Consider the following 24,407-nt stretch of genomic DNA (forward strand, 5'->3'; position numbering starts at 1 on the left):
TGGTGCGAATGATCTGATGTTGCATCGGTGCAGGTGACCTCAATCATTTGTGGAGAATTGGATTCCTCATCTTTGCTTTCTTGGTGCTCCTCTTCCGGAGTCAAAGTCTTCTCGATTACATTTGACGCGGTGTCTGTGGACCCTTGCCGCTCCTCTTCTGGAGTCAATACCTCCATGATTAAAATTGACGTGGTGTCTGTGGACTCTCGGCGCTCCTCTTCTGGAGTTAAAATCTTCATGATTTCTGTTGATGTTATCTCACTGGACTCCAGGTGCTCCTCTTCTGGAGTCAAAATCTGCATGGTTTCTTTTTGTTTGGTGTCTCTGGATTCCAGGTGCTCCTCTTCTGGAGTCAGAATCTGCATGGCTTCTTTCGGCGTTGTCTCTCTGGACTCCAGGTGCTCCTCTTCTGGAGTCAAAATCTGCATGTTTTCTTTCGGCATCGTCTCTCTGGACTGTTGGGTGGCCCGACTCTGTGCTTCTGTACAGACAAGCTGAGAACTGTCAGTCTCACTGTGATCCTGTACGTCGAGTGCGATCACCTTGTCACTGTTTTCGCTCTGTGCTTCGGTACAGGCAAGCTGAGAACTGTCAGTCTCACTGTGATCCTGTACGTTGAGTGTGATCACCTTGTCACTGTCTTCGCATGCAGTGGGCAGAGGTGCATTGTCTTCTTCTTGTTCATGTGAGCTTGTCAGACTTTCATAGTCTGCTTGCGGTTGCTCAGATACTGCGGGTTTACCTGCATGGTCTTGTTCATGCATGGTGTTCGCCAGGGAGTGTTTGCTTGCATCCCTTTTGGAGTCTTTCATTACTCGCACTGTGGAGCCTGTCATCGCTCGCTCTGTGGAGTCTTCCTGTGCTCTCTGTGTGGCGTCGTCTTCGTCTTGGGTATTGCTGTCATCCAATGTATCGACGAGCTGCCATGGCCTCATGGTGTTGGATTCATCTACCATGAGTAGAGTCGTGTTGAGCTTTGCAACGGTGTCGCTGATGCTGTGATCAGCATGTCCAAATAACTCCTCCATGTCTGAGTAGTATTCTTTGATACCCATTTCATCTTCGTTGGCTTCTTCTACCACGAGTTGATTCGTGTTGAAGTTTGCGACCGTGTCGCTGATGCTGTGAGAAGCATATCCGACTGACTCAGCTGTGTCTGAGTAGTATTCTCCGAAAAACAAATCATCCTGGTTGGATTCTTCTACCACGAGTTGATTCGTGTTGAACTTTGCAACCGTGTCGCTGATGCTGTGAGAAGCATATCCGACTGACTCAGCTGTGTCTGAGTAGTATTCTTCGAAAAACAAATCATCTTTTGTTGTTTCGGAATTCTTTTTGTTCTCTTCACTTTGGGTGGTGCAGACTGCTTTTTTCAGGGTGTTGTGCAAGTTGTTTTTAACTGTTGGTGTAAGTTCAGGCATTTTTCTGTGTTCTGAGGCAAGAAAATTTGTGTTTACCACTTTAAGTGTCTTATTTCCAATTTTCGGGCATTTCCCTTTTAAGTGGGCGTGGTCGGGATGCTCAGACGTCATGACGTCACGCGCAGGAATGCATTGCGCATGCGCAAATCGGCCTTCCTCCTTCACTGTGCGGTTTTGTTTCCATTGCGCATGCGCATTACGATCCGCGACCAAAACTTCTTTTGACTGCGCATGCGCGGCTTGCGCATGCGCATAACGATCGGCACCGCGATCTTTTTTAAACTGCGCATGCGCGGCTTCCGGTTCCGGCGCATGCGCAGACGCCATTTGTAGTTCTTTGCTTACCGGAGACTGCAAAATGTGCTCCAACGCCATTTTTTGCCGTTTTTCGCGGATTTCAGCGATTTTACTGTCCCACCAGGACTGCAAAATTCGTAAGTGATCTTCTCTTCCCGATTTGGACAGGGTTTCAGCCTTTTGGCTTTGTGAGAAATTCTTTTTATTTCTTCTTTTTGATCTGTACTTTTCATTCGCGATTTCTTGCTCTTTTGGTGATTTTTTAAGTTTTGCATCACTCAGTCTCTGTGCAGTTTGGCCTCTGAGTATGTCTTGCTGTTCAAATTTCTCACAGTACTCTTCAAATTTGTTTAGTACCGTTTGTAAGCTGTTTCTGTCTTCACCTTTTGAGTATTTAAATCCATTATAAACTTTCCAAGCTTCATTTCCTTCAATGAGTATTGCTATTTTAATTTTGTCTGAGGCTGCTGCTGCATCATATGCTATGATAGCGAAATCGAACATTTGTTTAAACCTTTCCCAGACACTTCTTACTTTTCCAGTCGTGTCCAGGTGAAGTGGGAATCCAAGGCACATCCTCTCATCAGCAATGTCTTCCCAAGTCGAATGTCCAGCAGGAGATCTCCATGCCATTCTTGGTTGAGATTTCCATGCCATTTTTGTTTTTTTGTTTTCTGTATCTGCAGCTGAGTTGTCCTGTCATAAGCGTCTGAAATCACTCCTAGGTACCATGTGTTGTTACTCGTGTCTTAATAAAGCTCGTAGTCTCAAGTGTGGAGAAGATGCTTTATTGTGAGTTCGTTCAGTTTCCAGAGCTCGACCTAGAACGACCTTCCAGTGCTAACTACCAGCTTTGCTTGCTGTGTGTGTGTCCTGCTTACCAGCCCGCCTGCTGTGAAGAGTGTCTTGTGTATGTGTTGCTCCAAGTTCTGCCCTCAGTGAAGTGTGTCCTCACTTCCTGTCCTGATCTATTTATATGACTCTCCCGTGCTCCCTCTAGTGGTTGCTCAGTTGTGTTGCATCTGGTTAACTTGTGATCACCACAACCAGTGCCCCTAAACTTGTGCCCTTACATGATGCCACCTCCACCTGCTCCCATAAACACCCCTCCCCTACTACCCACTTCCTGATCATTGATATATTTGTCGCCCAATAATAGTTCCTGAAATTCGGTAGGGCCAGCACCGGAGACTTCCGGTAGAGCCCTGTCGGGGGAAGACGTGCACGGGGAAGCTCCCGCTAAAGGACGAAACCTTCAGGGTTGTTTTTTGCTTTGTTTGTTTAGTTCCCGGGGTATTTTTATCCTTGTTTTTTTAGAACTCACACGGCGCTTCCCCGAAGACACAAACAGGAAGAAAAAAGCCGCAAGGGACCGGATGAAGGTAAGCTGAGGCCCGTGGGAGAAATAAGTGTGCGAGTGGAGCCGGAGAATATTTTTTAAAAAGCTGGGGGAGGAACCGGAGCTGGAGGCTCAGAAGCAGCCGAGGAGAGTCGTGTCTCCGAGCAGCGCAACTCTGCCCGACCGAGCCCCCCACCTACCCCCTCCGCACAGCACAACGTGGGTGGCAGAAGGGAAGCGGCAGCCTGGACCGCAAAGCCAGAGACTCAAGCGCTCAGGAGCAGAGCCAGCGGGGCCAACGAGCAGGAGAGAGAGAGAGGGACCCCCACCCCCGCAACGGACCGGCAGCGACCACATGGTGAGCGGTGAGACAAAGAGGGACTCTGATCTGCACCAGGTAACTTCTCTCCCAAACCCTCCTGACCCAGTGAGAAGGAAGGGGATAAAAAAAACGAGGAGAAGGGGGAAAAAAAAAAATAAATAAATAAAGAGACAAGGAAAGAGAGAAAGGAAGGAAGGGAGGAAGGTAACCACCAACAACAACCCCCCCCCCCCCCAACAAAAAAAAAGGGAAACCCGAAGCAGACCCAGTGAGAGCAGAGGTGCGGGGGAAGTGAGAGCAACCGCAGGATAAGGAACAGCAGCGTAGATGGCTGGAGAAAAGAAAAACACCAAGGTGAGGGGACAGTGAGATGCAAGAAGCAGTAGCGAGGGAAAGACGCATGAGCGGTGTGAGCGGTGGGCGCGTAGGCAGGCGGTCCACAGGACGAGACGGAGGTACAGGCGAGCCTGAAAGGGAAAATGATGGCAGACCAAGCAGCGGAGCGTGAGCAGGACGCAGCGACCAGCATAAAGGAGGCTCTCTGGTTGGAGCTCCAAGCAATGATGAAGGAGACAATGCACAAATTATTGCGAAGCTGCGCCGGTTCCAAGACCAGGAGAGAATCCTAAAGTGGGCCCAGCAAACCAAACAGAGCACGTGGGAAGGGAAGACCATAAAGGGTGTCTCAGGACATTGGGGTGGACGTGGCCAAAACAAGGGCTGAATTTAACAAGGCGAAATCAGCACTGCACAAAAGCAAGGTAAAATTTGGGATGTTATACCCGGCCAAACTCTGGGTAACATTTGAGGGGAAAGAGCTGTATTTTAACATCCCAGCAGCGGGTGTGAGTTCGTTAGAGCGAACAAGCTGGGGGAGGAGCACACGCAACCGCAATGAAAGACATGGGGACGGAAAAGGAAGGGAAAACCAGAGGAAAGAGCGGAGGACAGACCGGAAACAAGGTCAATGGACTCATGAACTGTGCACATGTGCGTTATGCCTTGCGCGGGACTGTGCTGCCTTGTCTCAGAGCTTGTCTCCTCTCTCAATGCAATGGGGGGGGGGGGGGGGGGGGAAGAAGTGGAGCGAGGGAAATGAGAGTGAGGAAGTCAAACAGGAGGACGAGACAAGGGCCAGTAGGAGAACGGTGAAACAGGGCCAGAAGCGAATATTGGAAGGAGGGCCACCGTACGAGCAAGGAGGGCCAGCACAAGGACAGGAAGGAAGGAGGGCTGTGGCACACCTCTCAGGGAAGGGGGAGCGCATGGCACAAGGAGGGCGGGGGGGGGGGGGGGGGGGGCAGAAGAGGTGGGGGGGGGGGGAGAACGCAGAACAAAAGAGAGGCAAAGAGAAGGGCGAGATAGTGAACCCGTACATACATAGGCCTCGGCGATAATGGCGATAAGGGAGCAGGGCAAGGAACCAAGAGGGCACCGCAAACAGCCACTTGAGGGCATCAGGGCGGAGGGAGATCCCGGAGCACAGGGTCGCACCAGTGTGGTGTACACACAGCATGGATACCACCATTACATGTGAGAACACCACCCACCAGGTATGCGGTACATACCCGTGCGATTCGGCCAGCGTTGCCTACCTCATACGTTGCAGGAAAGGGTGTCCCGAAGAATGGTACATTGGCGAGACCATGCAAACGCTGCGACAACGAATGAATGGGCATCGCGCAACAATCACCAGGCAGGAATGTTCCCTTCCAGTCAGGGAACACTTCAGCAGTCAAGGGCATTCAGCCTCTGATCTCCGGGTAAGCGTTCTCCAAGGCGGCCTTCAGGACGCGCGACAATGCAGAATAGCCGAGCAGAAACTTATAGCCAAGTTCCGCACACATAAGTGCGGCCTCAACCGGGATCTTTGATTCATGTCGCATTACATTCACCCCCCCACCATCTGGCCTGGGCTAGCAAAATCCTACCAACTGTCCTGGCTTGAGACAATTCACAATTCTTTAACCTGGGATTAGCCCTATCTCTGGATCTGTAAAGGTTTAATTACCCGCAAATGCTCGCATTCCAAGCATTGTCTAGCATCTTTGACTTTGTCTATATATATGTTACTGGAACCTACCTCTTCATTCACCTGAGGAAGGAACAGTGCTCCGAAAGCTCGTGTCTGAAACAAATCTGTTGGACTTTAACCTGGTGTTGTAAGACTTGTTACTGTATCCACTAGGAAAGCAGTGTACTAACTCTGCCAGACACGGGGGACCTTCTACAAACACGGAGACAAGGCTGGCCGCCTATTGGCTCACCAGCTGAGAAAGCAGGCAGTCACACGGGAAACAGCACAGATCAAGGATAGCAACGGTAGACTGGTAACAGAGCCAAAGGAGGTCAATCGGACATTCGAGACCTTCTACTGGAGACTGTACACCTCCGAACCCCCCGACGGGAACGCGGGAATGAAACAATTCCTAGACAGACTGGAACTGCCAGTGGTGGGGGAAGACAGACAGGAGGAGCTGGAAGCACCAATAGACATGGGAGAAATCATGGAGAGCATCAGCTCCATGCAGGCGGGGAAGGCACCGGGACCCGAGGGGTTCCCGGCGGACTTCCACAAAACATTTGCACCAGTCCTGGCCCACACCTAAGGGACATGTTCGCGGACACGCTGGCAGGGGGCACCCTGCTCCCAACGCTCGCGCAGGCCACAATCTCACTGATACCCAAAAAAGATAATGACCTAACGGAATGTGGATCATACAGACCCATTTCACTGCTGAACGTGGATGCGAAAATACTCACAAAGGTCCTGTCCAAAAGGCTGGAGGGCTGCGTACCAGAGGTGGTCGCAGAGGACCAAACGGGCTTTGTCAAGGGTATGCAGCTCACAGCGAACATCAGGCGGCTGCAGAATGTGATAATGACCCCCCCCCCCCCCCCCCCACCCCGGGGAAAGAAAACCAGAGGTGATCGTCTCCCTGGACGCAGAAAATGCCTTTGACAGAATGGAAATACCTCCTCGAGGTACTGGAACGGTTTGGGCTGAGGCTCCTGTACAATGCTCCCAAAGCGACTGTCCGAACGAACACCACCAGCTCTGAATACTTCCAGCTACAGAGAGGAAGACAGGGCTGCCCCCCGTCTCCACTCTTGTTCGCGCTAGCGATCAAACCCCTGGCGATAGCCCTGTGGGACGCAAAAAGCTGGAAGGGAATCCGGAGAGGAGACAGAGAGAACAGAGTCTCACTCTATGCAGATGACCTGCTCCTCTATGTCTGAAAGCCACAGGAGGGACTGAAGGCAATACTGCAACTACTGAAAAAGTTTGGAACCTTCTTGGGCTACAAGCTTAACCTGGGCAAAAGCGAGACATTCCCAGTGAACCCAAAAGGGCTGAAGGGGCTCCCGTTCAAAACGGCCCAGAACACATTCCATTACCTGGGGATCCAAATAGCCAGAGACTGGACACGGATCCACAAGTGGAACCTAACCAGCCTGCTGGAGGAAGTAAGAAAAGACCTTCAATGGTGGGGCTCACTCCCACTCTCCCTGGCGGGAAGAGTGCAGACGATCAAGTTGAACGCACTGCCAAGGTTCCTCTTCCTGCTTAAATCCATCCCGATCTTCATCCCCAAGGCCTTTTCCCAAAGCATAGGCAGGCTAATCATGGCGTTTGTGTGCGGGGGGGAAGAACCCGAGAATTCCCAAACCGGCACTGCAAAGAGGAGGGGGCCTGGCTCTACCGAACCTACAATAGTACCACTGGGCAGCAACGGCAGAAAAAGTGAGGGGATGGGGGACAAGAACCCGACACAGATTCGGTACAAATGGAGGAGGCATCCTGGAAAGGAACAACCCTCCGGGCACTGGCTACAGCAGCACTCCCATCCTCCTCAACAAGATACACAATGAGCCCAGTGGTAGCGGCCACGCTGAGAACGTGGACCCAGTTGAGACAGCATTTTGGAATAACCAAAATTTCTCTTATGGCCCCCATCTGCGGCAATCACCCAGCCATGCTAGATACCACTTTCAAAAGATGGAGGCGGGATGGGGGCACACTGACGGCCGGGGACTTCTACATAGGACGCTGATTGGCGACACTGGACGAACTGGTTGTTGGTTTAGCACTGGGCTAAATCGCTGGCTTTGAAAGCAGACCAAGCAGGGCAGCAGCACGGTTCAATTCCCGTAACAGCCTCCCCGAACAGGCGCCGGAATATGGCGACTAGGGGCTTTTCACAGTAACTTCATTGAAGCCTACTCGTGACAATAAGCGATTTTCATTTTCATTTTCAACTGACAAGTGGAAACTAGCAAGAGGACAGGAATTGAGACACCTCCAAATGCAGCACTTCCTCCGCAAAGAGATAGTAGGGTACCCCGGGGCCCCAGAAAGCACACTACTAGAGGACCTGATAATAGAGAGAATAGAATTTACAGTGCAGACGGAGGCCATATGGCCCATCGAGTCTGCACCGGCTCTTGGAAAGAGCACCCTACCCAAGGACAACACCTCCACCCTATCCCCATAACCCAGTAACCCCACCCAACACTAAGGGCAATTTTGGACACTAAGGGCCATTTATCATGACCAATCCACCTAACCTGCACATCTTTGGACTGTGGGAGGAAACCCATGCACACACGGGGAGGATGTGCAGACTCCGCACAGACAGTGACCCAAGCCGGAATCGAACCCGGGACCCTGGAGCTGTGAAGCAATTGTGCTATCCACAATGCTACCGTGCACAAGCAGCTAGAAGGGGGGCTATGTGGGAAAATATACGGACAGCTACTGGACAGAGCCCGAACACCACTGGACGGGACCAGACAAAAATGGGAGGATGAACTGGGGACAGAGGTAGGATGGGGACTCTGGAGCGAAGCACTGAGCAGGGTGAGCTCCACCTCCTCCTGCGCAATGCTAAGCCTAATGCAGCTCAAAGTGTTGCACAGGGCGCACCTGAATGAGCAGGTTCTTCCCAGAGGTGGAGGACAAATGTGAGTGGTGCCAGAGGGGCCCGGCCAACCACATCCACATGTTTTGGGCTTGCCCCAAACTTGCTGGGTTCTGGGCAGCCTTCCAATGTCCAAGGTCGTGGGGGTGAGCGTTAAGCCAGGCCCAATAGTGGCAATCTTCGGGGTATTGGAGCAGCCAGAGCTACATATGGGGAAGGGGGCCAATGTCCTTCCTTTCACTTCCCTAATCGCACACCGGAGAATCCTGCTCAGCTGGCAATCAGCAGCAGCACCCAAAGCTGCAGACTGGCTCGCTGACCCCTCGGAATTTCTCCACCTGGAGATATTTAAGTACACCATCCGAGGGTCGGAGGAAGGCTTCCTGGATACTTGGGGGCAGTTCATCGGCCTGTTCGAAAACCTGTCCGAGGCCAGCAACGAGTGGGGAGGAGGAAGGGGGGATATCATAGACCGATCCAGAGGGCAGCAAAATGTACGTACAGTTGGTCAAATGAAGGGCAAAACAAACCCCTCTGTAAAATAAAGCAAATTAGCGCAGGCCAGAAAAATGTAATGTATATAAGTAACAGCTGTTTATGAATGTGAGAAAAGCCAATAAAAAGATTTTCAAAACCGTCAAGTTTACGGTCTGTACCCTCCTCGCCAGTGACAACGGAAGCATACAATACCACCTTCGAAAGTCCTCTTTCATCTGCTCCACTAACCAAGCTACATTTAATTTATGTAGCTGCGCCCACGCCCATGCCACCGGGATTCCCAGATACCGAAAACTCGCACCCACTACCTTGAACAGCATTCCCCCAATCTCCTCTCCTGCCCCCTCGCCTGGGTTGCAAAGACCTCACGCTCTTACCCATATTCAATTTATACCCCAAAAACCGGCCAAAATCCCCTAGGATCTTCATAATCTCTCTATTCCCCCAACGGGTCAGAAATATACAGGAGTAGGTCGCCCGCGTATAGCGAGACACTGTGCTCCACCCTCCCCCTCACAACCCCCTGCCAGTCCTTCAACACTCTCAGGGCCATCACCAGTGGCTCTGTGAAATGAAATGAAATGAAAAGAAAATTGTTTATTGTCACAAGTAGGCTTCAAATAAAGTTACTGTGAAAAGCCGCTACTGACCACATTCGGGCGCCTGTTCGGGGAGGCTGGTACGGGATTTGAACCATGCTGCTGGCCTGCCTTGGTCTGCTTTCAAAACCAGCAATTTAGCCCTGTGCTAAACCAGCCCCAGCTCTATAGCCAAGGTAAACCGCAGTGGAGAGAGTGGGCATCCCTACCTCGTCCCCTGGTGCAGCCTAAAATAATCCGAGCTCACTCAGTTCGTCTGCACACTCGCCACCGGTGCCTGGTACAGCAGCCAGACCCAGTCTACAAAACCCTGCCCAAACCCAAATCGCCCCAGGACCTCCCACAGATAGTCTCACTCCACCTGATCAAAGGCCTTCTCCGCATCCATGGCGACTACTACTTTCACCTCCCTACCCTCCGAGGGCACCATGATCACATTTAAGAGCCTTCTGACGTTAGAGCTTTTTGATATCGGCCGTTAACTGCCTCCCTTTTGCAAACCCCGTCTGGTCTTCCCCAATCGTCCCTGGCGCTCAATCCTCTATTCTCGAGGCCAGGATCTTGGTCAACAATTTGGCGTCCACATTCAGAATGGAGATTGGTCTGTATGACCTGCATTGTTCCGGGTCCTTCTCTCACTTCAGGGGCAGGGAGATCGAAGCCTGTGACCTCGCTCCCTAGACTCATTAAACGCCAGCAAGGGCCCCCGCTCCCCAGAAAACCTTTTGTAAAATTTCACTGGATACCCGTCCAGTACTGTGGCCATGCCCGACTGCATAGCCTTCAATCTTTCCACTACTTCAACAGCCCAATCAGGGCCCCATGGCCCTCCACCAACTCTTCCCCCACCCTTGGAAACTCCAATCCTTCCAAAAAACCACCTCATCCCCTCCATCCCAGCTGAGGGTTCTGACTCATACAGCCTATTATAAAATTCCTTGAACACTCCATTCACCCCCGCTGGGTCCAAGATCGTGTTCCCCCCCCTAATCCTTCATTCTCCCTATCCGCCTCCAATTTCCTCAGCTGCTGTGCTAACATTGTGCTGGCCCTCTCCCCATATTCATACATCACCCCTCTTGCTTTTCTGAACTGCCCCACCGCCTTCCCTGGATATAGCAGCCCAAACTTCATCTGCAGTTTCTACCGCTCCTTGAACAGCCCAGCCTCGGGGGCCTCCGAGTACCTTCTGTCTACCTGAAGAATCTCCCGAACCAGCTTGTCCATCTCTGCCTGCTCCACCTTCTCCCTATGTACCTGTATCAAAATCAGCTCCCCCCCTAACTACTACCTTCAGTGCCTCCCATACCTGCTGAGACCTCCCCTGTGTCATTTATCTCCACATAATTCCAGATAGCCTCCCTTACCCGCACACACACCCCCTCCTCTGCTAACAGTCCTACATCTAATCTCCAATGTGGGCGCTGGCCCCCTCGCTGCTCACCTGTAAATCCACCCAGTGTGGGGCATGGTCCGACACAACAATCACCGAATACTCGGCATCTACCAGCCCTGCCAGCAAAGCTCTGTCTGAAACAAACAAATCGATCCGGGAAGTACACACTGTGTAGATGGGATAAAAAAGAAAACTCCTTCAATCTCGGCCGCCCAAACCTCCATGGATCCACCCTTCCCATCTGTTCCATAAACCCCTTTAGTTCCTTCGCAGCTGCTGACACCCTCCCTGTCCTTGAACTTGAGCGATCCAGCCTTGGATCTAAAACAGTGTTGAAGTCCCCCCCCCCCCATAATCACCGATGCGAGCCCAAATCAGGAATCTTACCCAATACTCGCCTCATCGTCGCAGTTTGGTGCATAAATGTTCACCAATGTCACCGGCAACTCCTTCAACTTCCCACTCACCAAAACGTACCTACACACCCACCCACTCCACCACTATGCTTCGGACTTCAAATGTCACACGCTTATTTATCAGAATCGCAGCCCCCTAGTTTTAGAGTCTAGCCCCGAATGCCCAACCCATCCCTTCCTCAGCCTACCCTCAGGTGTGTTGCCTGTAGCATTGCCACATCAGCCTTTAAACTCTTCAGATGCGCAATCACATGGGCCTTCTTGACCTGTCCATTCAGCCCTCTCACATTCCATGTGATCAGCCTGGTCAGGGGGAAACCCCCCCTCCCCCCCACCCAACCTCACCACCACCCGCACGCCCCCTCCTTGCCGATCAACCATAGCCCTTCCTCGGCCAGCCCCCCAGCCCGTGACTCCTCAGGCTGCCCCCGGGCGCTCGCCGTCATCGACCCCCATCCTATTGCCATTCGTCAATCCCTCCCATCAGCAGAATTCTACCCCCCTCCCTCTCCCCCCCCCCCCCACCCCATAGTAAAATAACAATCCCAACCCCCAGCAACAAACTTATCACATGTTCGCCCCCCACTGCGCTTCTGTGAGCTAGCCCGTCCAGCTAGCCTGGCGCCTAGCATCCTACCCCCCCACTGATTCCGCGCCCCGCAACCAACCTCTCTATACAAACATTACAATCCCCACCAAACACAAAGAAGAAAAAAATCAACCCACCATACCCCATTAAGAACAAAACCCACACAACAAAACTGAGCAATGGCCCCAAACATGAACTGGTTCTTGTATGAAGAAAAGAAGTTTAACAAAATTTACAAAACATAAACACTCGCTCCAAAGTTCATTGTCCTTGGTCTTCTGCCAGGCCTTTGTCCCTGATAAAGTTCATTGCCTCCTCTGGCGATCCAAAGTAAAGTTCTTGGTCCTCAAATGTGAGCCACAAACCACAAATGCGCTGGGTACAACATGGCAAACTTCACCCCCTTCTTAAAGAGGGCCGACTTCATAGAACATAGTACAGTACAGCACAGAACAGGCCCTTCGGCCCTCGATGTTGTGCCGAGCAATGATCACCCTACTCAAACCCATCTATCCACCCTATACCCGTAACCCAACAACCCCCCCTTAACCTTACTTTTTAGGACACTACGGGCTATTTAGCATGGCCAATCCACCTAACCCGCACATCTTTGGACTGTGGGAGGAAACCGGAGCACCCAGAGGAAACCCACGCACACACGGGGAGGACGTGCAGACTCTGCACAGACAGTGACCCAGCCGGGAACCGAACCTGGGACCCTGGAGCTGTGAAGCATTTATGCTAACCACCAAGCTACCGTGCTGCCCCTAAATTCACCTTATTGAAGCTCGCCCTTCTTTTGGGCAGCTCCGCACCCAGGTCCTGGTGGACACGCAGCTCGCTGCCTTACCATGTGCAGCGCCTCGCCTGCCTGGCCCACCTCAGAATCTGTTCCTTATCCAGGAAACGGTGCATTCGCACCACCATCACCCTCGGCGGCTCGTTTCTGTGCGGCTTCCTCATAAGCGGCCTGTGCGCCCTGTCCACTTCCAAGGGCCGAGCAAACGCTCCTTCACCCAGCTACTTCTCAAACATTCATGTCACATATGCACCGGCATCCGTACCCTTGGGCATCCTGCCCTCTTGCAGGCCGCTGATCCTTAAATTCTGCCTGCGCGATCTATTCCCTACATCATCCACTTTGTCCTGCAGCCTCTTCTGATGATCTCTCACAGCCCCATCTCTGCCGTCATCGCCGCAAGGTGCTCATCGTGCTCGCCCATCGCCTCTTTCACCTTCTGGAGCGCCTGGCCCTGGACCTCTAACCTCAATTCCATGTGGTCGATCTCGCCCTTTTCGGATCCACCACCCTGGTCAGGTCCTCCAGATACTCCTTCCTCTGCTGGGCAAACGTCTCGTGCAGAAAGGTCACAAGTTTACCACTGGCCGGCAGACTCGGACCCTGACCCTCCGCCATCTTCCCCTGTGTCGCAGGCTCCAAAACCAGTTTCCAACAAATGCACTCTCCTTTTTCGACCACTTCCGGTCCACAAATCTATAAACTGGTGGGAAACTCTCTTCTTCCACCTCACCACCTCCTTATACCATCACTCAGCTCCACCGCAAATCGGGGAAATAGTCCAAAATGTCCACCATGACGAGGAGCCACCAAATATGCGACCACTCACCACCGGAAGTACCTAGGTGGTTGTTTTAGACTGGCGCAGATGCGATAGGCCAATGAACCTTTTCTGTACTGTAGACCTCTATGGCTCTAAAAAGTGTTAGTGAATATAATGGTCAACTTACCTTTGCAAGACAGAGCTCAATAATCCACCACTGCAGTGAAAACATTACAACATAGTGGCTTGGATTCTCTGCTGCACAACGTGGCAACATGGATCACAGTTGGGCGGAGAATCGGGTGTCCGGTTAAAACAGAAGTTCGTGCCGGGTGCCGAATCAAACTCTATGCTCCGGCTGCCCGGGATTGGAATTGAGGTTTGTGCCGCACACAAGAAGGAGAATGCTAATGACTCATTTGCTTCCACTTAGCGGGCCCGGCACCAGAGATGCTGGGCCCACATGATTTTTCTGCTCTTCTGGGCTGGGAATCACGTGGGCGGGATTCACAACAAATATTACCAAACATGTACCTGACATGGTGGACCTCACCATGGCGCAAGGGAGTCCCCCCCCGCCCTCCAAAGAGGTCCCCTATATAGGGAGATGTCCACCAGACCCTCCTGAAGAGGGGGACCCTCCTGGGATCCCCCCAGAAACCATTAATGAAAGAGACCCCCCACAGAGACGTCCTGCCTAAAGGGATCCCCCCCCCCGACCAAAGAGACCCCCTAACTAAAGAGACCTCCCCTAATCATTCCAATCACCCTCCTTCAGGCTTGAGTGATTTTGAAGTCCTGAGCTGGAAAATCTCTCTTTGAAGTGATTGATGTTTGTAAACATTGTGGTTACATTAATTCAAAGTTACTCATCCATGATGGGAGATGAATGAAGCAAGGCGAACAACTGTGTTTGTGGAAGCTGTCAATCACAGTCCAGTAAGATAAATTAATGAATGGCTTGCAGATAAATGATCTGAGGGATTTAAACACAGGTCAATGCTTTTCTCTGGAAAATGGACACATGGTGCTTCCTCTGTCTGAGCCAGCAGGTGTATGCCCAATGAATGTTACAACAGTAGTTTTATTACACTGCCCCTGTCTGGACTGCTCGCTAGCTTCCATACAGGGGTCTCCTTTCTGGGGAGTACATTGGGGAGGGGTTCCTTTTGGCAGGGAGTATCTTTTGGGGGGGGGGGGGTCCCTTCAGTTAAGGGTTTTTGGGGGGGATGGGCAGGTGGATCGTGTAACCCCCTTACTTGGCAGACGGAGGGGCCCCAGAAAATCTTGTGGTGAGGGGCTGAATCGCAATGCAGAGGGGAGGTGGGGGCTGCTTTGCGATGCAGGGAGTAGTCAGCCACAGGACCTCGCTATTGGGCCGCCAGCTCAAAATGGCTGTCCAATAGCAGGATTCACGCGGGAATCCCTCCTATTCCTCGCCATGCATGAATTTGCACAGCGAGGGATAGATAATTGCTTCAGAGCAAAATCCAGTTCCAATTCACCTCTGGTGAGAGATCATAGGGCTTTTGCAGCCAGGGCCCGATATAGCAACAGAGAGCAACAGAGAGCCTTTAGATAGTGGGTTCAGTCCTGGCACTGGACTGATTTTTTTTTTTGGTTTGATCTTGCCCATAGCCTCCCAAACGGAGATTCCCGGTAAGTATCTAACTACTGAAACTGAAAGAACTGATATTACTCCACAGTATGTCAATGGACAACCACACCCGCTCTCATTGCCTTTTGTATCTTGAAATCCTTTGTTAACCTGCACCCTATCAAAGGCCTCTTTTGTTCTTCTTCCCACATCCTCTTTCCCTTGCTAAAAGCTTATTAAATTTCTATCTTTCTTCAGTTCTGAAGAAAGGTCCTTGAGCTGAAATGTTAATTCTGTTTCATTTTGTCACTGATGCTGCCCGACATGATGAGTATTTCCAGTATTTTCTGTTTTTATTGCACTTTCGGGCAATGCTTTCCATATCCTAACAAGTTGCTGCATTAAAAAATTGTTCCTCATGTTGCCTTTGGTTCCATTGCCAATCAACTTAAATTGATTCTGCCAAAGGGAATAGTTTCTCCCTACTTATTCTGTCTAACCCCCTCAAAATGTTAAATCTTAAAGAGGGGCAGCACGGTAGCATAGTGGTTAGCACAATTGCTTCACAGCTCCAGGGTCCCAGGTTCGATTCCCGGCTGGGTCACTGTCTGTGTGGCGTCTGCGTGTTCTCCCCGTGTGTGCGTGGGTTTCCTCCGGGTGCTCCGGTTTCCTCCCACAGTCCAAAGATGTGCAGGTTAGGTGGATTGGCCGTGATAAATTGCCCATTGTTTCCAAAAATTGCCCTTAGTGATGGGTGGGGTGAGTGGGTTATGGGGATAGGGTGGGGGCGTGGGCTTGGGTAGGGTGTTCTTTCAAAGAGCAGTTGCAGACTCAATGGGCCGAATGGCCTCCTTCTGCACTGTAAATTATATGAAAAAAGCGTGTACCCCAGCTTCTGCAATCTATCCTTGGCTGCATGGTTTACTCCTGCTCCTATTTTTATGTTCTTAGCTTGTGTTTTTATCATTCTCACTCCTGGAACTATTCCTCATAAACCTTTTCTGCACCTTTTAAGACCAAAAGACATAGGAGCAGAATTAGGCTACTTGGCCCATCGAGTCTGCTCCGCCATTCAATCATGGCTAATATTTTTCTCTTCCCATTTCTTCTCCCCATAACTCCTGATCCCTTTATTGATCAAAAAACTATCTTTGTCTTAAAGACACTCAGTCATTTGGCCTCCACAGCCTTCTGCGGCAAAGAGTTCCATAGATTCACCACCCTCTTGCTGAAGAAATTCCTCCTCATCTCTGTTTTAAAGGATCGTCCCTTTAGTCTGAGATGGTGGCCTCTGCTTCTAGTTTTTCCTACAAGTGGAAACACCCTCTCCATGAATCTCGTAAGTTTCAATAAGATCCTCCCTCATCCTTCTAAACTCTATCGAGTTTAGACCCAGAGTCCTCAACCTTTCCTCATACGACAAGCTCTTCATTCCAGGGATCATTCTTGAGAACCTCCTCTGGACCCTTTCCAAGGCCAGCTCATTCTTCCTCCGATACGAGGCCCAAAATTTCTCATAATACTCCTAATGGGGTCTGACCAGAGCCTTATATAGTGTCAGAAGTACATCCCTGGTCTTGTATCCCATCTGGCCCAGGGGACATGTCGACCCTCAGGTCTTTCAAAATTGCTAATACATCCTTCCTCAGAACATCTACCTCCTCCAGCCTACTCACCTGTATCACACTCCCACCTTCAAAAACATGGCCCCTCTACTTGGTGAACACTGAAGAAAAGTATTCACTCAACATCTCTCCTATCTCTTCTGACTCCATGCACAATTATTTTATTTCTCACATAAGAGTAAAAAGCCTTGGGGTTTTCCTTGATCCGACCCGCCAAGGACTTCTCATGCCTCCTCCTAGCTCTCCTAAGCCTTTTTTTTTAGCTTGTTCCTTGCTACCTTGTAACCTTCAAGCGACCCAACTTAACCTTATTTTCTCATCCTTACAAATGCTTCTTTTTTCCACTTGACAAGACTTTCAACCTCTTTTGTGAACCATGGTTCCCTCACAGAGCCATTTCCTCCCTGCCTGACAGGGGCATACCTATCAAGGACACACAGTATTTGTTCCTTGAACAAGCTCCACTTTTCATTTGTGCCTTTCCCAGACAGTTTCTGTTCCCATCTTTTGCTCACTAATTCTTGCCTAATCGCATCATAATTACTTCTCCCCAAATTATAAACCTTGCCCTGCCATATGGCCCTATCCCTCTCCACTGCAATAGTGAAAGACACCAAATTGTGGTCAGTGTTTTGTTATGCTTTTGACATAGCATAAGCAGCTTCATTGATGTGCACTCTGACAAAGGAAGGTTCAGACTTGGAGATAGATTTAATCACATCCAGAGAGAGGGATCTGTAACAATTTGATTACCTGCTAATGCTCGCATTCCAAGCATTGTCCGGCATCTCTGACTTTGTCTATAAATGTTTCTGGAACATACCTCTCCATTCACCTGAGGAAGGAGCAGTGCTCCGAAAGCTAGTGTTTGAAACAAACCTGTTGGACTTTAACCTGGTGTTGTAAGACTTCTTACTGTGCTCACCCCAGTCCAACGCCGGCATCTCCACATCATATTTACAGTGATGCATATCACCACAGAGACTATCTCCAATGTGCTCTCCCACAAACAGATCTAACAGTTGGCCCGGTTCATTTCCCATAATCAAATCCAATGTGGCCCCTCCTATTGTCGGCCTATCCACATATTGTATCAGGAAACCCTCCTGCACACACTGTACAAAAACGGCCCCATCCGAACTCTTCGACCTATGGAGGTTCCAATCAATATTTGGAAAGTTAAAGTCATCCATTACAACTACCCTGAGACCTCATCACCTATCCATAACCTGTTTTGCAATTTCTTCCTCCACGCCTCTATTACTATTTGGGTGTCTATAGAAAAATCCTAACAATGTGACCGCTCCTTTCCTATTTCTAACTTCAGCCCATATTACCTCAATAGGCCGAACCCCTTCAAACTGCCTTTCTGCAGCCGTTAAACTATCCTTGATTAACAATGTCACTCCTCCACCTCCACCTTCCCTACTCTGACTGAAACATCATTACCCTGGAACTTCCAACAACCATTCCTGTCCCTGTTCTAACCATATCTCCGTAATGGCCACAACATCGTAGTCCCAAGTACCAATCCACGCTCCATGTTCACCTACCTTATTCCGGATGCTCCTTGCATTGAAGTAGACACACTTCAACCCACCTTTCTGTCTGCCGGTACACTCCTGCGACCTTGATACCCACCTCAGTACCTCACTACTCTCAACACTGGCTTCTGGACTACAGCTCGTTTTCCCATCCCCCTGGCAAATTAGTTTAAACCCTCCCCCCCACGAAGAGCCGCAGCAAATTTCCCTCCCAGGATATTGGTGTCCCTCTGGTTCAGATGCAAACTGTCCTGTCTGTACAGGTCCCACCTTCCCCAGAATGTGCTCCAATTATCCACGTAACTGAAATCCTCCCTCCTACACCATCCCTGCAGCCACGTGTGTATCTGTACTCTCTTCCTGTTCCTCAACTCGCTAGCACGTGGCACTGGCAACAAACCAGAGATGACAACATGGTTTGTCCTGGCTCTCAGCTTCCACCCTAGCTTCCTAAATTCCTGTTTTAAATCCCCGTCTCCTGTCTTACCTATGTCGTTGGTACCGATGTGTACCACGACTTGTGACTGTTTCCCCTCCCCCTTAAGGATTCTGAAAACGCAGTCCGAGAAGTCACGACCCTGGCACCCGGGAGGCAACATACCATCCGTGAGTCTCTTTCATTGCCACAGAACCGTCTATCTGTCCCTCTAACTATCGAGTCCCCAATAACTATTGCTCTCCTGCTCTCCCTCCTTCCCTTCTGAGCCACAGGGATGGACTCAGTGCTGGAGATCGGTTCACCATGGCTTACCCCTGGTAGGTCATCCCCCTCAACAGTATCCAAAGCGGTATACTGTTGCTGAGGGGAACGACCACAGAGGATCCCTGTACTGACTGCTTCCTCCCAGCCCCTCTCACCGTCACCCATCTACCTTGATTCTTCGGAGTAACTACATCTCAGAAGCTACTATCTCTGACCACCTCTGCCTCCCGAATGATCCGAGGTTCATCCAGCTCCAGTTCCCTAATGCGATTTCTGAGGAGCTGAAGATGGGTGCACTTCCCACAAGTGAAATCAGCAGGGACACTGATGGTGTCCCTTACCTCAAACATTCTGCAGGAGGAACATTGCACTGCCTTCCCTGCCATCCCCTCTAGATAAAACAAGAAAAAGAAAGTTACCTGTTATTCACTCTACCCCTAAGGTTAGAGGAGGGGGAAGGGTGGGGGACACTACAAGTGTAGTGTCTCCTGACAACATGACCGCTCCTTTCCTATTTCTAACTTCGGACCATATTACCTCAGTAGGCAGATCCCCTTCGAACTGCCTTTCTGCAGCCGTTAAAATGTCCTTGATTAACAATGCAACTCCTCCACCTCTTTTACCACCTTCCCTACTCTTAACTGAAACAGCTATACCCCGGAACTTCCAACAACATTCCTGTCCCTGTTATAACCATGTCTCCGTAATGGCCACAACATCCTAGTCCCAAGTACCAATCCACGCTCCATGTTCACCTACCTTATTCCCATATTTAATATGGATCAAAAAAGCTGTTGTCCTAACATTGATCCCTGGGGAACCAGACTATATTGTGCCTTCCAATCTGAAAAATAACCTTTCTCTCTGGCAACTTCATGTCCCTGCTGCCACTGTTCCTTTTATTCCAAGGACTTCATTGACAAGCATATTATGTTGCACTTTATTAAACACCATTTGGAAGTCCATGTACACCACATGTATTACCTTCATAAATTCTACCTGTTACCTCATCAAAAACTCAATCAAATTAGTTTGATGTACTCTTAAAAAATCCTGCTGGCCTCAGAGCCTCCAAACTATGGTGTATGCAGCCCATAATTTCTGTCCCCAATGACCACGGAACTTGCTTGCTTTTGGGCTGAAGTTTGTTTCTGGAGAATTCCTTGCCAATCCTTGATTAATCACCATTTTCCATGTGACTGTTAATTTTATTTCTGATTATTGTTTCTAAATGTTTCCCCACCACTGAGGTTAACTGACTGGGCTGTAGTTGCTGGACTTATCCTTCCCTTCAATATCCTCCGATGCATCTGATCTCCTCCTGGTGACTGATCGACTTCGAGTATAACCAGCCTATCTAATACTTTGTTTTTATCAATTTTAGCCCATCCAGTATCTCAACTACTTTCTCTTTCCCTGACTCCAGTAGCATAATCTTCCTTGGTAAAGGCAGATCAAAAGTGAGCCGCACAGTAGCACAGTGGTTAGCAGTGTTGCTTCACAGCTCCAGGGTCTCAGGGTCGATTCTTGGCTTGGTCACTGTGCGGAGTTTGCATGTTCTCTCCGTGCCTGCGTGGGTTTCCTCCGGGTGCTCCAGTTTCCTCCCACAGTCTTCGGACTGGATGTGCAGGTTCGGTGGATTGGCCATGCTAATTTGCCCTTAGTGTCCAAAATGGTTTGGTGGGGTTGCTGAGTTGTGGGGATGGGTTGGCGGTGTGGGCTTAGGTACAGTGCTCGTTCCAAGGGCCGGTGCAGACTCGATGGGCCGAATGGCCTCCTTCCCAACTGTAAATTCTATGATTCTATGAAAAGTACCTTGCCATTTCCTCTCATGGGATTGTAATTTGATTGCACCCGACCTAACTCCTCTTTAAAGGCAGTCCATTGTTCAATGACAGTTATGCCTATCACATTGCAATCCAAGTGAGATTGTGAACTATATCAGTACTTTATGACCCAATATGCTCCACAGAGTTAAAAAAAGGAGTCATTTTATGGGGTGGGTTCAGGACAATTGCGAATTACGTTTTAAGACGTCGGAAACCAATCTCAGACCAATTGTTACTTCTAAGCAACTTGGACGTTCCTGTGCCACAAGTTGGACCACTTAAATATTGCTGTTTAAAAAACTTAAAGTGTTCATGCAGTTGAATAAGTAGGCTGTTCACAACAGAAAAAAGTTAGATCGAACATTGCCTCAGAGCCTCCAAACTATGGAGTATACAGCCTATAATTCCTGTCCCCATTGACCACGGAACTTGCTTGCTTTTGGGCTGAAGTTTGTTTCTGGAGAATTCCTTGCCAACAGGCTAACATCCAGGCAGGGAATTGGGCTTTTAAAAGAGAACCATAAACCATGGGGTTAAAACTCCCATGCTGCCCTTGTAAGTATCTGGACTAAGGGACTTTCTGCCTTGTATAATGGCTCCTTCATGATAAAGGCAAGCTGGACATGTCTAAAGCTTTGCAGTGCAGTACCAGTTGAAACAACATATTGTAGGATTAATGAATTACTACATTCCAATAACAAACTGATTGCAATGAAAGCTACTTTGATATAAGGCAAAGGAAATCAGAAATAAATTACGATGCAACAGGAGAATCAGGAGGAAAAGGGACTTGTACTTACTTTTCAAATTTTGCCAAAATATCAGCGACGACTGTTCTGCTTTCAATTGCTTTATCAACAGCACCCTTATGTTCAAAGAGAGCAAACATATTTTTGCTGTCCTCCATGGCCAGTCCACGAATCAACTTCTCAACAACCTGTAATAACAAAAAAGAAAGTTTTCTTTCTCAGTCTATTATTTTGAATTTTGCATTTTTATTTCTTACAACTGCCAAAGTGGCGGCGAGTCTCCCTTCCTTCATCTACTATGTGGTTTAGACTAGAGCATGTTGTGCTGGGCTCAGTTTTACATTGTATAGCCGGCAGGAACATTCTTACCACAACAGCCAAGATTCACACATAATGCATATCATTCAACCAACTTGTGCCAAGGTTCATTATATTCGAAACCATTTAGGACAAGTTGGACCACAGCACAAAAAGATTGAACTTGACAAGCTGACTTCTGTTCTGAAACCTTACCTCGCCTGCAGTCGTGTGAGAATTAATTGTGATTTTGCAGGAACCTCCTCCATGGCAATAAACTGTAGAGGTCATTTCTTGTCTTTTGATCAAGGCTATTATTTCTTCCCGAGAAGGCACATACTCCCTGGTTTTAGTTTTCTTTAGTGATTCAGTTATAAATACCGCATACTTCTCCAACTCTCCTGGAAATTGGTCTCGTATCCTAGTAACAAAATCAAATTGTTAACAGTGGAGTAATCTTATGCAGGTTTCATTATGGATGTGAGCTATAAACATATCTACAATTGAAATATGTCAATAAGCTCAACTTCCAAGCACGTCCATTTCAAAAATACATTTAAGACAAGATATTATAATATTACTCATATTGTAGCCATGTAAAATGGCTACCTGCAAAGGACCATTGGAATTATGATCAATTTGGGACACAGACAGGTACACAGCCTCTGTGTATTGTGCAAAGGAACCAGACTTGGCTGAAACTTGTTTCCATCAAGAGTCGATCACCATGTCCCCAGGACAATAGAGTTTGAATCAAGGAGTTACAACAGTGGCAGACTAATCGCTGCCACCCCCCCCTATTTGGAAAGGCCTACATGCCTTGGACATGATAGCCAGGACCCGGCCAGCTATCAAGGTATCCGCCCGCTAATTGGCTGAGATCGATGAGGGTGATCGAAAACTCTATCGATCCATTGGACATGGAGTAAGAACCGCCCAAAAGCGCGCGGAAGAGATGAAGGATAAAAAGCCCTGCGCACTAGAGATCGATCTCTTTTAGGAGCGGCCTGTGTGTGACTAACTGCAGCAGAACAACCGAGTTCAAGGACCCGCGACCATTCCTGAAGGACGAGCCCAGCTGAGACAAACCCAATCACTTCCAAACCGACCTCGTGGACCCGGATAAAGGCCTTATCTCGCACAGTGCCGGTCACTCGAAGTTAAGTAAAGGTCATCTTAGTCATTAGGTGCAGTTTAGTACGGAGCCACACGAGTTATTGCATAGAGATACAAGTCTTGTGCTATTAATAAACTGTGTTTTTGAGCTAACATATTGGTTGTGTGGTCATTTGGTCGACAGAAGAAACAGCTCGAGGTTCACCCCAAAGTAAAGAAGGCAACATTTATTGGCGTCTCAGACAGGACTCGATTAGAAGTGACTTTATTACTCCGAGAGATCCCACAACTTTGAATTAAATTGGAGAAAGAGAATGAACCACAAGAGTAAGTTTCATATCAACCAAATAACCGAATTTCGGAAGCGTGCACGAACCGTATGCATAACTGACAGGGAAGGGTAAGGTAAACTTGTCAGACTTGCATGCAAATCTATAGGGATTGTGAACCGGAATATAGCCGTAAGCCATACCTGTTGTTCGATCGACTCCTTAAATTTTAAGTAGAGAAGAGATGGCAGCGTAGATGATAGAAAAGTTGATGAACCCACAGCAGCAATCTGAGGTTACAATAGTTGACAAATCAGAGCAGTGCCCCATATGGGAGGATTTGTTGAGAAAGTATTTAAAGGGGTCGAATTTTTGTGCAAACACCGAGACAGGTCCAGGAAAGATAGGACAGACTTGGTGGGAGAATTTTTGTGACATATAAGAAAAACGCAGCAAAGTTTAGAAAGCCAATGGCAATAGTGTGCTGCTTGGCACAGTTCCGAGGCGGCCGTCGAGACGCTCCGCAGACAGTTAGCAGAGAAGGAAGAGGAGTATGAGGGAAACAGTAAAGAAAGTGAGAACATTATTGAGGAACGCCGGGAGAAGTTAGCCGCTAAAGACAGGGAAATCGCCAGTGTTAAACGCGCCCACCAGTCTTGCATAGTACACCTTAGTAGCTTTCAGACCCAGTACGACAAGGTCTATCAAGCGTGCAATCTTGATAAGAGAGGAGACTGAACACCAGGTCACCCAATTAACAAAGAAATGCGCCGATTTACAGGCAGCTTTAAGAGCGCTAAAGAAGAAAGGCAGAGCACTGTTGACCACGTTAAATGCTAGTGGAAGATAAATAAACTCCAGTCGTTACTTTCAGTTCAGAATGGTTTTATGTGTACCTTCGGGACAGACGAGACAGATGAGGAAGAAATGGCAGATTGGAAAGAATTAACTGAAAGCGCGCAAATGTATGTTAAAGGAACGGAAAGTCAAAAGCAGCCGCCACGCATCCCAAAACGAAAGGCCAACAGGTCGCACCAACACCCATGAATCCGGACACCACGGAAAGAAAGATAAGGGATCAGGCAGGTCCAGATATCACCTACATCACCCCACTTTCGGTAACTCAGTTGAGGGATGCTTACTCCATTTCAGCCCACTGCAGACCCGCAGAGCTTTGAGGAGGTGCGCCAACAAAAGGTTATGTATGGATTAGATGAGAGGGAGAAAGTTAAATTGATAGTAATGAGTCTCAGCCAGTCAGTAAGGTCAGCCTTGCCAGACCCCCAAAATGTAGGAGGAGGAACCCTAGAGGAAATG

General features: G+C 49.1%; 1 protein-coding gene across 2 annotated transcripts in view; it reads right to left on the reverse strand.

The window, feature by feature from the left end:
- Positions 1 to 24,407, reverse strand: part of myo10 (myosin X) — a 508,428-nt gene that overhangs the window by 32,806 nt on the left and 451,215 nt on the right. For both annotated transcript variants that reach the window (XM_038797136.1, XM_038797137.1), the window contains 2 exons: positions 21,922 to 22,126; positions 21,460 to 21,596 (listed from right to left, as the gene is read on the reverse strand). In XM_038797136.1, the coding sequence (XP_038653064.1) occupies positions 21,460 to 21,596; positions 21,922 to 22,126 (342 nt within the window). The remainder of the gene's footprint in view (positions 1 to 21,459; positions 21,597 to 21,921; positions 22,127 to 24,407) is intronic.

This window comes from Scyliorhinus canicula, chromosome 5 (assembly GCF_902713615.1).
Source record: "Scyliorhinus canicula chromosome 5, sScyCan1.1, whole genome shotgun sequence".
NCBI lineage: Eukaryota > Metazoa > Chordata > Chondrichthyes > Carcharhiniformes > Scyliorhinidae > Scyliorhinus > Scyliorhinus canicula.